At 40.7% G+C, this 15,073-nt stretch overlaps 1 protein-coding gene across 3 annotated transcripts in view; it reads left to right on the top strand.

The window, feature by feature from the left end:
• The window catches only part of SYTL5 (synaptotagmin like 5), a 141,696-nt gene that overhangs the window by 16,665 nt on the left and 109,958 nt on the right, over positions 1–15,073 (top strand). For all 3 annotated transcript variants that reach the window (XM_047716700.1, XM_047716699.1, XM_047716701.1), the window contains exon 2: positions 7,014–7,225. In XM_047716700.1, coding sequence (XP_047572656.1) covers positions 7,107–7,225 — 119 coding nt within the window. In that variant the 5' untranslated portion in view covers positions 7,014–7,106. The remainder of the gene's footprint in view (positions 1–7,013; positions 7,226–15,073) is intronic.

Genomic DNA, 15,073 nt, shown 5'->3' with positions numbered 1-15,073 from the left:
GTTATAGGCAACTTGATTAACAGATCAGTACGTATTATTCTATGCCTTTTCCTTTGCATTTGTGTATATTATAAATATCCATATACTGATGGCATTGTGTTAGACACATACACATTTGAAAGCATAACTATATCCCTTTTTTCAACTAGCAACGTAGTTTAGATATCCCCATGTTGGTACATATTTTTAAATACCTCACTTTAATATAGAACCATGGTATTGCTGTAACATGAGGCAATTTCAAAATTTTCACTGGATAATTATGCTACCATGAATATCAATACATAATCTTCACATATACACACAGGTATTTTTCTATCAGATGGATTCCTAAAAGTTGTCAAAAATGCACATCTTAATTTTTAAAACTTCACTGAAGTATGATTAATGCATAAAAAGCTATACATATTTAATGTATACAACTTAATGAGTTTGGAGATAAGCATACAGCCATGCAATTATTACCACAATCAATGCCATAAGCATATTCATCACTTCTGAATGTTTCCTCCCATCCTATGTATGTACATACACACATATGGATGGATGGATGGATGGATGGATGGTTGGTTGGTAAGGGCACTTAGAAATTTTTTAAGTATATAACAGTGTTCTTAACTAGAATCATGATGCTGTACAGTCGAACTCTGGGAATTACTCATCTAGCATAACTGAAACCTGGTACCCTTTGACCAATTTTCAAAAAATTCAACTCATTTTCTAAAAAGGGTGATGAGAATTCTAAAGGCTCTGAAATTTTGCCTTCCTTTCAGGCTAATGAGTATGGGCCTGACACGGTTTTACAGATGATAGTTAAAGACCTGCTACTCTTGGGTCAGATGCAATGGACTTTTATTTAGAACACAGGAAGTCTCAGGGGGTTTCATGTTGGCATTGCTTGCTCTTGTCCTCGAGTGCTCGGGTGAAAATAGTCCACGTAGTGCACTTGTGTAATAGCTGAGGAACCCTGAACTTAGGGAACCTCAATTTTTTTTTTTTACAATGAGCTGCCAGGAAATCTGCCCTCTGCTCTGGAGAGAGACTTGCTTTGTTCAACAAATCATAAGCAAATCTGTTCCTTAATCCACACGCAGACACAGTGTCTTCCAAGGCTGGTCACTAAACAAAGGTCCTTGGAAGGATTGTCCAGAGCAGAAGGCCAGCTAGTGGCTCTGCTCACAAGACATGGTGGATATGGAGAAGACCCACAGAAAATGATCTCACCTAGGGATTGAACTTATCTCTCCTTCTGCCAGTGGGACATAAGCTTACCTATTTCTGCACACCCTCATTAAACACTGGATGGTACAGATTTTTATATTTTACATTTTTATAATTGAATGGGAAAGCTAAAATGTTTTCTCCTTGCAATTTGCCTTTATATAACTAGTGAGCTAAGTGAGCATCTTTTCATGTTTGTGTGATTTACTTGTGAATTGCTAATACTATAGGATGCCTGTTATTTGCCCCTTATTTTATTATTTTCTTGTATTTATCTTATTATATTTTCTAGATATTAATATTTTTCCTGGTTTATATTAAGGCATCACTTGGTTCTTTTATGTATGGCGGTTTCCTTCGTAGTTATTTTAAATTTGTGTGTGATCCATTCTATGATGCTTTGGGGAGACATTATAGAATTTTATAGCCTTAGTAGTTAAAAAGCATTTAGGGGAGCTACCGAATAAGATTTAAGTATATCTTCTGATTTTCTTTTGAATTTTTCTCTCTTCAATTTATTTAGATTTTTTCCTAACCATTTTTTAAAGATTTTATTTATTTATTTATTTATTTGAGAGAGAGAGAGAGAGAGAGAGCAGGGGAAGGGACAGAGGTGGGAGGGAATGGAAGAGGGAATGAATCCCAAGCAGACTTGTTGCTGAATGCAGGGCCCAACGTGGGGCTCCATCTCGTAACCCTCATGACCTGAGCTGAAATCAAAAGTCAGATTCTTAACTGACTGAGCCAGCCAGGTGCCCCACCTAACCAGTTTTATTTTTTTTAAAACATAGTTGTAGTCCTGTAAAAGAAGTAGGAAGATGTTTTCAATTTAGAAATAACAAAGTAGGGGCGCCTAGGTGGCTCAGTGAGTTAAACCTCTGCCTTCAGCTCAGGTCATGATCTCAGGGCCCTGGGATCAAGCCCTGCATGGGGCTCTCTGCTCAGCAGGGAGCCTGCTTCCTCCTCTCTCTCTGCCTGCCTCTCTGCCTCCTTGTGATGTCTGTCTGTCAAATAAATAAATAAAATCTTTTTTTAAAAAAAGAACAATACCAAAATACAAGATGCCAAGATAAGAACTGAATAACGTTAGATATCTTTTTTCCAAACTGAGTGTTCCATGAAACTTCACAGTTAACAATAGAACATCGGACACCCTGAGAAGTTCCGTAGGAGAAAAAATATTTAATTTGATTTAACTGGGCATATATGAAATTTTGTTGGACTAAAGAACTTTTTAAAAATTCTATAAAATATCTCACGACATCTTGTGGGAGGCTGTTGGTCAATGGAGGGACTGAGAGGCAGTCTCATTAATCATTAGAAGCAGGGTCCCTGAAGCCAAACTGCACTGAGTTACTTACTACTTGGGCATGTGAATTAACTTCTCTAGGCCTCAGCTTTCTCATCTATAAAATGGGGGTATTAGAACTTATTTAGTGAGGGAGTTCTAAGGATTAGTTGAGTTATTTAAGTGCTAGTCATTACTGTGAAACATTCCACTCTTGGAGCATTGCTATAAAGCTGCTAATATTGATAATTGGCCTCCCAATTAATGTTCAGAGAATCAATACCATTGTCAAATTAAAAAAAAATTTTCAGGGGCACCCAGGTGGCTCAGTGAGTTATGTGTCTCCCTTTGGCTCAGGTCATGATCCCAGGGTCCTGGCTCAGCGGTGAGTCTGCTTCTCTCTCTGACACCACCCCCCACTCATGTTCTCTCACTCACTTGCTCACTTTCTGTCTCAAATAAATAATAAAATCTTTAAAAAATAATTCAACTACTGCACTGCCATTGAATGTGCCACACAGTTGTCCATGTAGGAGGAAATTGCGCTACTGAAAATAAATGCGTGTGATTCTATACCACCGGCCCTTGAGTCTTTTGTCGTGAAAAGAACTATTTATTTCACTCCCCATGGCATCTTTATCTCTGTGGTAGGTCTCAGTCTTTGACAGACATGTGGATTCTTGCCAGCTCAGCCATTTGAAAGGCACTCCCAGGTGCATTTTGCATGTGCTATTTCATGTGTATCCTGAGCATCTCTAAGTGTGCCAGAAATCTCCCACACTGTTGTGTTGTCACACAGTGACAAACAAGAAGCTGATTTTATTTTTATTAATTTCATTCTAAGAGCCCTTCCAGAAATAGTTCACTTTTAGAGCTGCATTTTAAGTACTCCTTAATAGGCTGTGTTCAACTCTTTCCTTTGACTAAGATATTGATCTATATTATATTTCAGTGTGTGTTGCTCAAAACATATGCTTTTTAAAAAATGATGCCTTTTGGTGATGCTGTGAGAATTTTTTGAAGATTTTGTTTTTTAGAGAGAGAGTGCGGGGAGGGGGAGGGGTCGAGGGAGAAGGAGAAGATCTCAAGCAGACTCTGCACTGAGCACAGAGCCCAATGCAGGGCCTGATCCTATGACCCTGAGATCATGACCCGTGCCAGAACTGGGAGTCAAATGCTTAACGACTGAGCACACAGGCGCCCCGAGAATTTTTTATTGTTGTGTCTTTTCTGGTGCTCAGTAGTTAATGATCTGTCCAAAGCTGCCTTTGCTTAAAGACAAAAGAATGACTTGGAAACATTTTTGTCATCTTTTTAAATAGTTTAGCTCAGTTTGGCAAGGCTGCTGGGCAGAGAGGGGAAAATTCACATCTGAAATGTTCAAGGAAAAATTTCTGTTTAAGTGAAAGTATTGAAAAATAAAATAAAAATGGATTTCTTCTGATCAGACTAGTGTTTTACTAGGCATGTTTAACTAAATGATAATAATAATAATAATAATAATGAGAATCTGGTATGAAAAGACACTGGTGATTGTTTCACTCTTTTTTCTTACCTGATGAAAGTGTGTAGGGGGCAAAGGATTCTCCAGAAGGATCTTTGAACTAGCTGAAAAGAGGCATTAAACAATTATAGAGATGTAGGTGAATTCATCCCAGCCCAGATGCTGTCCTCCAAAGGCCCAGAAATTTCCTTTGGTTGGTGTACAGAGAACGGATTAGATATAGGTTCAAACACAACCAAACACAGTGTTCCATTAGCAGGGCCCAGGCATCCACTCCCCAGAAAGAGAGCTCTATGGCAAGCCAATTTACAATCAGAGGTGTCCAGGAGGAAGTGAAATTCAATGAAGAGGAAATGGAAATGGTTGTATGATTTGTGTGATTAATGTCATGAAATTTGCTAGACAGAGGCCCCATCATTCAACATGGACCATGCATGACAGGGAATAAATGTGTTACCTTCGTTTTGAGGCCCAAGTGCTTTCCTTTTGGTCAGCGTCTGGATGGACATCATGGGCATCTAGCTCCTTAGATCTCCTTTGTCTGTGCCCAAGTTCACCGTCTCCTCTTCCTCACCCCATCTTTCTCCAGAAGGACTATTATCGGTTAGATTCCCTGTTACTAAATTAAAATCACAATTCAGTCCTACCTTCTGGAGGAAACATCCTCATTTTCTAGATACAGTTTTAGCTCCTTCTAATCTCCTTGGCCACTCATATATAAATCCATTCTGTTCAGTCTTGGTACAGATGAGTAAAAATCTATTAGGGCTAATTTTGTTAATGAAACTCTCCCAGGGCCATTTCCTTTCCTTTATATCTTTGTATGATTTCCCATCTTCTCTGTCACTTTCAGAGGCTACCTTGTGGTGTTACTGCCCTCCCTCCTTTTATTCTCCAACGATTTGCATTTACAATCCATGGCAAGGATAGCCATAAGCTTCGACTCAAACATTTGGTGGCTCCTGTTCCCTTGAATAACTTCTAATTACAATTCTACAGAATATTCATACAGGGCATTCAAAATCTGACATTTCAAATATAAAATACATTCTAGGGGTGTCTGGGTGGCTCAGTGGGTTAAAGCCTCTGCCTTCGGCTCAGGTCATGATCTCAGGGTCCTGGGATTGAGCCCCACATCGGGCTCTCTGCTCAGCAGGGAGCCTGCTCCCCCACATCCCCCCTCGCCCACCTGCCTCTCTATTTGTGATGTCTGTCTGTCAAATAAATAAATAAAATCTTTTAAAAAATACATTCTAAGTGAACCTGTCTGTAATGGTAGCATTTTCATCCATGAGTTACCAAGTGGCTTTTCCATTTCAGTGAAACCAGATGAACAATGAAAGGGGTGGAAAAACCAGTTGTGTTCTTCATCTGAGGAGACCACAGTTGCCGATGATGTGAAAACCAAACCATTAACCTTTCTGAAGACCCCCTTTGCTCTAACCTTGTTGCTTCCTATTCACGTCAACTTGGGACTCTCTGATCTCTGCTGCTTCTAGGATTTTGAAGATGGAGGAAAGGCCTGGAGTCCATCTGGAAAGTCTGTATAGACCAGGGCAGTTTTCTCAGAGGGGCCTAGCTCTCGACCTATCAGAAGAATTTCAGTTCTGAGTTATTTCAGCCAAGTTATGGTTTGGTGTACAACGTATAGAACAAACACCTAGGGACTTTGGAAAGTTAGGCTTTGGACAAGACCCTGTCCTTTCTGATCTCCTGAGATTTTGATGTCAGCCTAGCCTTGTGGCGACTGGGAGGCCCCAAAGCAGCCTTTGGGTATCTAGTTATGCTTGGAAACCTGGCTATAATCAAGCAAACCAAGTGTAACTTACACATAGACTCTAATTCATAGACCTGGGAGGACGACTGAGGGACACTGTCAGGGGAGGAGGCCGTAGGCCTAGAATCTTCATTCTTATGGGGATGTACAGAGAGACTCTGTCTACCAAGCTAGTAAAAGAATGTGCTCAAGAGTTAGGGTGAGGGACAAGGCCCAGTGAGCTTCTTATGTTGGTAAGGGGAAGTTTTGGAACAGCTATTTTGTGGTATATAATAGATACCTTGAATAATTCTCATATATGTACATCATGAGATATAAATAGTCATCCTGACAGTAAAACATTATCCAATATGGTTGAAGTTCCTGCGTTCTCTTTGATTGTACCTCCGAATTCCCCTTGAAATCCCTTGTATCGATACTACAAATGTATATATTCCTAAATTAGACATAATGTTGTTACAGTTTTTTGTCTTTCGTATATATGCTGTCATTCTGCATGAAGTCTTCTGTAACTTGATTTTTTTTTTTTCATTCATTGCTATGGTTGTAGGAAACATTCCAAGGGATACACGTAGCACTGATTCATATTTGTTTTGCCAGCAGTGCTTTTCATGCAGTCATCCCAGCTGTGGGGAGGAAGGGCAGCAATAGGGATGGAGGCAGTTAAGGAACAGTCCAGACTATGCACTTGGTGTCCCACAGTGATGACTCAGTTCACCCATGGGTCAGCTGGAAGGGTGGTAGCAGGACCTAGCTAGTAAAGGAAACTAATTATAAGGCAGAAAAGCTGAATTTGCACAGAGAACCTGGAATCAACTAAATATAAATAATATTTCATGGTAATAAGCCATAAAATAAAAAATAATTTATTAAATAAATTATTTAATAATTGCCTGCTTATGATTAACATTTTTTTGAGTTAAGTATATCACTATTTCAAACAGTAGACACTGTGTGCGCTCTTCAGGAAATGGCCTAATTAATTTTCCTACCTAGTTTTTCTCTCCTTTGCCTTCTCTGTCTTCCCTGGGTTTTCTGGATTCTGCCCCAGCAGATATGATTCCTGCTCTGAGCCATTCTGAAGGATTGGCTTTTGTCACCATCAGTGAAACTTAGCTGGCCCCTGACCGGACACCGTAGCAAAGGCTTTGGTGATCTTTCTCGGTTAGAACAATAAAGATTTTCTTGGAATGTAATCCCAGTGGTATCTCTTTTCTGTGTAGCCCAGAAGAATACCTGATTACCATCCAGAACTGTGGATATCAATTTTCCTGGAAGATTCGACCACTGCTATTCAGAGCTGCTGTTGGAATACCATGTCTAAGAACTCGGAGTTTATCAATCTGTCATTTCTGTTAGATCATGAGAAGGAAATGATCCTGGGAGTCTTAAAGAGAGATGAATACTTGAAAAAAGTGGAGGACAAGAGAATAAGGTAATATATTTTTTAAAATTTTTTTCTGCTTTTCTTGACTACTGTCTCTTTGAAGCAGGTTAGATCAGAAATTGGGCAACTGTGACCATGCTGGAAACAAATGTTGGTCAGTGACATTATGGGTCCCCAGCAGTAGCCCACATATCAGAGAATGTCTTTGATATTTTATCATTAGCTAGATGGGAGGATGGAATCGAGCAGATGATATGGTGCTGATGAGAATGCTGTTTGCTAATAATATCCTAAGTGGTAGTGAAGTGGAAGCCCTGCCCATGTTTGAATACCAGCTCTGAGATGTATTGTGTGACCTCGTTTGAGTGACTCAGTTGCTCCATGCCTTAGTTCCCTCATCCCTAAAACAAGGATAATAAAATTGCCCACCTCATAGTGTTGTTGCGAGGATTAAGGGAGACAATACACGTGCAGTGCCTGGTATGTAAGTTCACAATTATTTATTTATAATGCCTTTCTCAGGTCAGTCTTTCTGAGAATTCCTTACTACCATAGCTGAGAGAAGAAGGGGATCTGGAGAGAGGAAAACTCTCATTTTACCCCATACATTACCTGAATTTTTAAAAAATAAGTCTCTGTGTGAGTAATGTTGAGTAGAATGGGCCCAGTTGAGTTTCCCATCTGTTGTAGGCAAGGTTGTTATTTAGCTGGATCCCCATGCATGACATCACCTGTGTTTCAGCTCACAGCCATTCTGATTGGTTGCACCACCTCTTCCGAACAGTCCCAGCACTGTTTTGATTGGTTGTCACACCCATTGGGATGGGTTGCTGCTTGTGCTGGGTTGCTTGTTAAATATATTTGGCTATTCCATCTCACCCCTGACTAGAGGAGCAGAAATAGAGTTCCCGTCTCAGTGACTACCAGCTGTGCAGCTTCTGTGTCTTAAGCGTCTCCCAAAACTGTGATCATTTTGACCACAATGCTGTGAAACTGGAAGTCAACCATAAGGAAAATTCCACAAACATAAGGAAACATAAGGAAAAGACCATTTCCACAAACATAAGGAAAAGACCACAAAAAGCTTAAGTTTATTGTATTTCATTTTTTATTGAGGAGAAGACTTATCATACGGTTATGTTCTTATGTTGCAAAGATATTCAGTGTGCCTAAAGGAACTAGGATCCTAGAATTGGAAATACGTTGAAATATTCTCGATTGATGCTTATTTCATAGTTAAGAGCCCAGAATTTTTATTTCCATCCTTCATAAGAATTCAAGCAATCTTACAGGAATAAAGGCTTGGATGAAAATTATTGCAGTTTTTCTAGGCCTGGAATTCAGGTTAAGGCAGTTAATGATTTTTAAAGATATCAGAAATGATGTTTTTTTGGCATTTGTATTCCAGTCACGAAAAGTGACTAAAGTTTCTAATGTGCTGCAAAAAGTTATATTGTTTATGGGAGGTGAGGTACTAGCTGGTAACTGATGACATGCCCCGGGGAATTAAAAATCACTCTACTCAGGAGAACACAATTTAACAGCCGCAGCCTCAGAAACGCCGAAGTACAATGAATAGGAATTTCTTCAGAATGTTTGCTTCTGTCATTCCCAATAACTTTCCCTAATAATCTGTTATACTCCTTTCCCCCTTTTCTGTTTCTTCCCTTGTCCTTTTCCCTTATTCTCCATAAAGAAATTTAGCGGGCTGTGTAACATACAACAGAGCTATTGCGAATGAAGTTGTTGATTTCCTGGTTCTTCAAACTTATTTGAGGAAAGCAAAAGAAAGGCTCTGATACACCCAAGTGATACCTTTATAGAGAATAGATTTTTTAAAGCTGCTGTATCTTCTTCTCATCTTTAATAAAAATAGTGGCTAATATTCTATTGAGGTTTTTTTTTTCCCCCTGCACCAACTGTATTAAATATGTTGTCTCTTTTTGTTCTCAGCTACCAACATATGAGTCCAGGCCAGATGACTTGGGTTCTGTCACTCTTAACAGTTTTGTATACTGAGAAGCCACACCGAAGTGAGTGGCGTGGTGTTTCCGGTACATGCTGTTGAATCACAAGCCACATTTGTTGATTCACATCTCAGTCACACCGTAAAGTCTTTGTGTCAGTTTAGATAGGTTGTTTCCATGGATAAATCTAGTTCCCTCATTTGACAAAACAGAAATAATAGCATTAGGCACCTCATAAGATTGTTGTAGGGATTAAATAAGCTAATATTATCAAGGGCTTAGAAGAATGCTGGCATACAGCAAGTACTTAATGATTGCTGGCTAGAATCATCGGCCCTATTGTTGGTATGTGTTGTAGTGAACACTAGCAGTGCTCTACTGAGCTCCACTCAGATCCCTTGTGGTCTGTACTCTCATCTCCCAGTTTCCACATGTTTACTGCTAAGGATGGTGTCTAGTACCTTCTTTAGAGGACTACCCTTGGGGGACGAGCGTTGGTGGTAGGGCTAGAGAGCCACAAGTACCAGGCAAACTTGAGTTTCTGTCCCTGCTGGGCAGCCCCAAGCCAATGGCTGACAGCCTTTGCCGTGGAGCTTCTGCCTCACAGTTTCCGGTGGAATCATGCTGAGATGAGACTTCCCCTAAAGACCACACCCTCACTTAGCACCTCCCTGCTTTTCTGTCCTGTCTCCACCCTTCCCTTCTGTGTTCCTCCTAAGGGTACTTACTCCATAAGTCGCTTGCACACAAATCTATATCCCAGAGTTAGCTTTTGGAAAAGCCAACCAAGAAGTTTGCCAGACCAAACAGGGATCTTAATTACTGTTGTGGTGATTGTTTTTACCGTGTTATAGAAGTGTAGATTGATATTTTGTCAGTGTCCAGAGAAAGTGCAATTAATTATGAATAAGAAACTGAAGGAATGGTTTTCACAGAAGAGCTAATGCTTGAGCTTGGCCTTGAAATGTGAAAAAGATTTGACATTAGCAATTACCTGTCAACTGTGTTTTAGCTGTTTACCATGAACCACAAAACTGCCTTCAGAGTCTGCTAATGAGTTTCAGAAGGAAATGGAAGACCAAGAAAAGTTTTAAGAGTTAGGATGATTACAGAGAAGTAAGTGATATGGAAAGTAAGTCAACAAGACTTTGGAAAGCAGTGAATGTATTGTTTCTTTGTGTGTTTATTCATTGCAGTAGGTTATTCTTAAAATAGAAACATAGAGGAATATCAAAATTGTGTTGAATCAGTGCTTTAGGCCCGATGCCCAACTGTGCACTACAGCCCACGTAGCCCCAAAGTGTGGCATTAATTAAAATGAGATTGGTCTGTGGGTGTTCCTGAAGGTGCTCTGCACCCAGAAGGCACATGGCAAGCCTGATAATTACCTCCAGACATGAACTATAGTCTGGAAAGAGGTGTCTACCTACTAAAAGAGCATTTTAGGTTCACCCAAAAGGCTCCAATATATTTATTTTCCCTCAGACCAAGCAGGAAGAAATGGTAGGAGATACCTAGACCCAGGTTTCAACTATTACAGACTAAGAGTATTTTAAATGTTCTCTGTGAAGAACAAATCATTTTGCTTTAATGATGGCTTTCATGCAGAGAAAAAAGAGAAAGGAGGTGATGCCGATAAAATCGAGCTACCAACAGTGAATGCAAATGGAAAAAAATAGAGTTTGGAAGCACAAAAAGATCTTCGTTGATCATTTTGTACCTTAGATTTTTCTAACTTTGGAAGAGCTCGCCCTAACATAAAAGAGGACATGGTTCATAGTATCTCCTCCTAAAAAAAAAAAAAATCTTACTAACAAAATATTACTCTACTTGATCTTCCACACCTAAACAAACGCTGTTAAATGTCTACTTCGTGGTGTTGGCCTGTCTAAGAAATCTTCAGTTTATAAGGTTAGCAGTTCATTTGGGCTTTACTCTTACTGAGAAGATGTCATTTCCATTTGGCCACAGTACATGAAAACATATCTGGACTTAATGTTCTCTTTGGCACCTACTCTTGGGCTTGTCTCAGTAATGAACTCTGCTGGTCTCCTCACAGCATACATTTTTCTTCCTCCCTACATAAATTTTAATTTTCTACACCTCCAGCAGTGGATTTTTTAAAGACATTTATTTATTTGACAGAGATCACAAGTAGGCAGAGAGGCAGGCAGAGAGAGAGAGGGAGAAACAGGCTCCCCACTGAGCAGAGAGCCCGGTGCGGGGCTCGATCCCAGGACCCTGGGACCATGACCTGAGCCAAAGGCAGAGGCTTTAACCCACTGAGCCACCCAGGCACCCCCAGCAGTGGATTTTTAAAAATTAATTAATCACCCCTTGACTAATAGTCCTCTAGCAACCGTCATTGGTTTAGAGGTAGACATAAGGCCAATGGTGACCCACTCAAACATATAGCCCAGGTTTCTGGAAGGTTCCTTTTCCCACTGTACATATTCAATGAAACATGTTACCGCAGTTGCTGTTGAGGATGAAAGCCAGCACAATGATGAAGCTGAGCCAAAAGAATGGCAGAGAATTGTTGCCAACATCCTGATGTCCTAGAACCTGCCATACCGCTGGGCTTCTTCTATAAGCACTGTACTATATTTCCATGTTACTTATAGTGATGTCAGTCTGATTTTCTGTTACATGTAGCCCAAGGCATCCTATAATCTGTGATTCAGAAGTAATCAACATTTGCTGAGAACTTTCTGTAGGCCAAATGTGTATTTATTATTGGGGTAATAAAGGTGAGCAGAGGGGTGCCTGGGTGGCTCACTTGGTTAAGTGTCTGCCTTCTGATCTCAGGGTCCTGAATGGGTACCTGGGCCCAGCTAAGGATGTGCCCATGGTTACAGCCGCCCCTTCTGAAAGCCCAGCCCAGCAGGTGTAGCTGCCCCCAGCCACTGCCTGAGCCCAAAGCACCTGCTATTCCTGGAGGCTGAGGTCAACATGGCCTGTGAGGACTCTTTTCCAATGCCTGCCCTCTCCGAGGCTCTGCTGTCTCTCCATTCCTGTCTCTGCGGGGTTGGACTTCCCAGCTTCACAGAACACTCCCCTAGTTACACACACATGCGTGCATGTACACACTGGCATGGAAACAGGACTGCCTTGGTGCCTTGGAAACGTTCCCCACCGTTGCCTGCTTCTCTCTCTCCCCATGCCCCGCTCTTGCACGTGTGCTGTCTCTCTCTTTCTCTCTCCAATAAATAAATGAAATATTGAAGAAAAATGAAGGTGAGCAGAGACACAATATTAATGTTCATTGGACCCAGAAACCTAAAGAAGTTCACAGTCATGAATCAGGCTTTATCCATGGTATAGACCAGAAATCAGTAAAATTTTTCTGTAATGGGCCAGATAGTAAATACTTTAGGCGCTACCGGGTATATGTTCTATGTGATGATTACTTCAGTCTGCATTTGTAGTCTGAAAGCAGCAATAAACAACGTGTAAACAAATGGGTATGGGCCATGAAACTATATTTACTAAAACAGGTGGTGGGCTGGATTTGGCTCAAGGGCATAATTTGTTCACCTTTCGTTTTGAAAACACCACCTTGTAGATTTTAGCCTTGTGAATAGTGTATACACCTGAAAGCCCCGATAAACCACCTTCCTTGAGCAACAGGACATTTCTAGTCTAAGAGATAAGATGGAGTTGGACTGGAACTCATCAGCTATCAGAGATAGAACTCTGGCTTCTGTCTGTGAGGTTAGATGGTCTCACAGGGTCCTGCCATCTCCAGGAGGTAGTTATGCCTTACTCAGTCTGTCATGGCTCATGTTGGAACAGCGTAAATGCATTTCATTGCCTCTCTAGAAGAACCGTACAGTGCATCTGGACGTGGGGAAAATACCAAGAACTAGCAGAAGGTTCTGCAGAATTGTTAGGGACAGTTTACAAATTCATTTTCCAGACAAGATAAGAATTATTAATATCCCATTTTACAGATGGGTAAACTGAAGTACCAAGTTAAATAACTCAATCCCAGTTTGCACAGCTAGTAAGTGGCCCTGCTCTGGTGTGTAGCCCCACCGGCTGGTTGCAAAGCTCACATGCCCCTCTTAGGTCAATTTTTTTTTTATCATTTTTTTAAATTTATTTTCAGCATAACAGTATTCATTGTTTTTGTACCACACCCAGTGCTCCATGCAATCTGTGCCCTCTCTAATACCCACCACCTGGTTCCCCCAACCTCCAACCCCCCCCACCTCTTCAAACCCTTCAGATTGTTTTTCAGAGTCCATAGTCTCTCATTGTTCACCTCCCCTTCCAATTTCCCCCAACTCCCTTCTCCTAACTCCCCATGTCCTCCATGCTATTTGTTATGTTCCACAAATAAGTGAAACCATATGATAATTGACTCTCTCTGCTTGACTTATTTCACTCAGCATAATCTCTTCCAGTCCCGTCCATGTTGCTACAAAAGTTGGGTATTCATCCTTTCTGATGGAGGCATAATACTCCATAGTGTATATGGACCACATCTTCCTTATCCATTCGTCCGTTGAAGGGCATCTTGGTTCTTTCCACAGTTTGGCAACCGTGGCCATTGCTGCTATAAACTTTGGGGTACAGATGGCCCTTCTTTTCACTACATCTGTATCTTTGGGGTAAATACCCAGTAGTGCAATTGCAGGGTCATAGGGAAGCTCTATTTTTAATTTCTTGAGGAATCTCCACACTGTTCTCCAAAGAGGCTGCACCAACTGGCATTCCCACCAACAGTGTAAGAGGGTTCCCCTTTCTCCACATCCCCTCCAACACATGTTGTTTCCTGTCTTGCTAATTTTGGCCATTCTAACTGGTGTAAGGTGGTATCTCAATGTGGTTTTAATTTGAATCTCCCTGATGGCTAGTGATGATGAACATTTTTTCATGTGTCTGGTAGCCATTTGTATGTCTTCATTGGAGAAGTGTCTGTTCATATCTTCTGCCCATTTTTTGATATGGTTATCTGTTTTGTGTGTACTGAGTTTGAGGAGTTCTTTATAGATCCTGGATATCAATCTTTTGTCTGTACTGTCATTTGCAAATATCTTCTCCCATTCCGTGGGTTGCCTCTTTGTTTTCTTGACTGTTTCCTTTGCTGTGCAGAAGCTTTTGATTTTGATGAAGTCCCAAAGGTTTATTTTGGCTTTTGTTTCCTTTGCCTTTGGAGACATATCTTGAAAGAAGTTGCTGTGGCTGATATCGAAGAGATTACTGCCTATGTTCTCCTCTAGGATTCTGATGGATTCCTGTCTCACGTTGAGGTCTTTTTTCCATTTTGAGTTTATCTTTGTGTACGGTGTAAGAGAATGGTTGAGTAAAGATTGAAGACCATTCCATGCTCTTGGATCGGAAGAATAGACATTGTTAAAATGTCTATACTGCCTAGAGCAATCTGTACTTTTAATGCCATTCCAATCGAAATTCCACTGGTATTCTTCAAAGAGCTGGAGCAAATAATCCAAAAATTTGTATGGAACCAGAAGAGACCCCAAATCGCTAAGGAAATGTTGAAAAACAAAAATAAAACTGGGGGCATCACGTTACCTGATTTCAAGCTTTACTACAAAGCTGTGATCACCAAGACAGCATGGTACTGGCATTAAAAACAGACACATAGACCAGTGGAACAGAGTAGAGAGCCCAGATATGGACCCTCAACTCTATGGTCAGTTAATCTTCGACAAAACAGGAAAAAATATACAGTGGAAAAAAGACAGTCTCTTCAATAAATGGTGCTGGGAAAATTGGGCAGCTATATGTAGAAGAATGAAACTCGACCATTCTCTTACACTGTACACAAAGATAAACTCTTAGGTCAATTTTTAACTTCTAGGGGGATGTATCTGACCCTTCAGGAGGTCAGGAAGAAAGGGAATGGTAAACTCTTCACTGCCAGCCTCACACCAGAGAAGGGATTCCTCATTCTCAAGTG

Source organism: Lutra lutra, chromosome X (assembly GCF_902655055.1).
Source record: "Lutra lutra chromosome X, mLutLut1.2, whole genome shotgun sequence".
Lineage (NCBI taxonomy): Eukaryota > Metazoa > Chordata > Mammalia > Carnivora > Mustelidae > Lutra > Lutra lutra.
The sequence above is the reverse complement of the archived record's forward strand: the minus strand, read 5'-3'. Positions and strand labels throughout refer to the sequence as shown.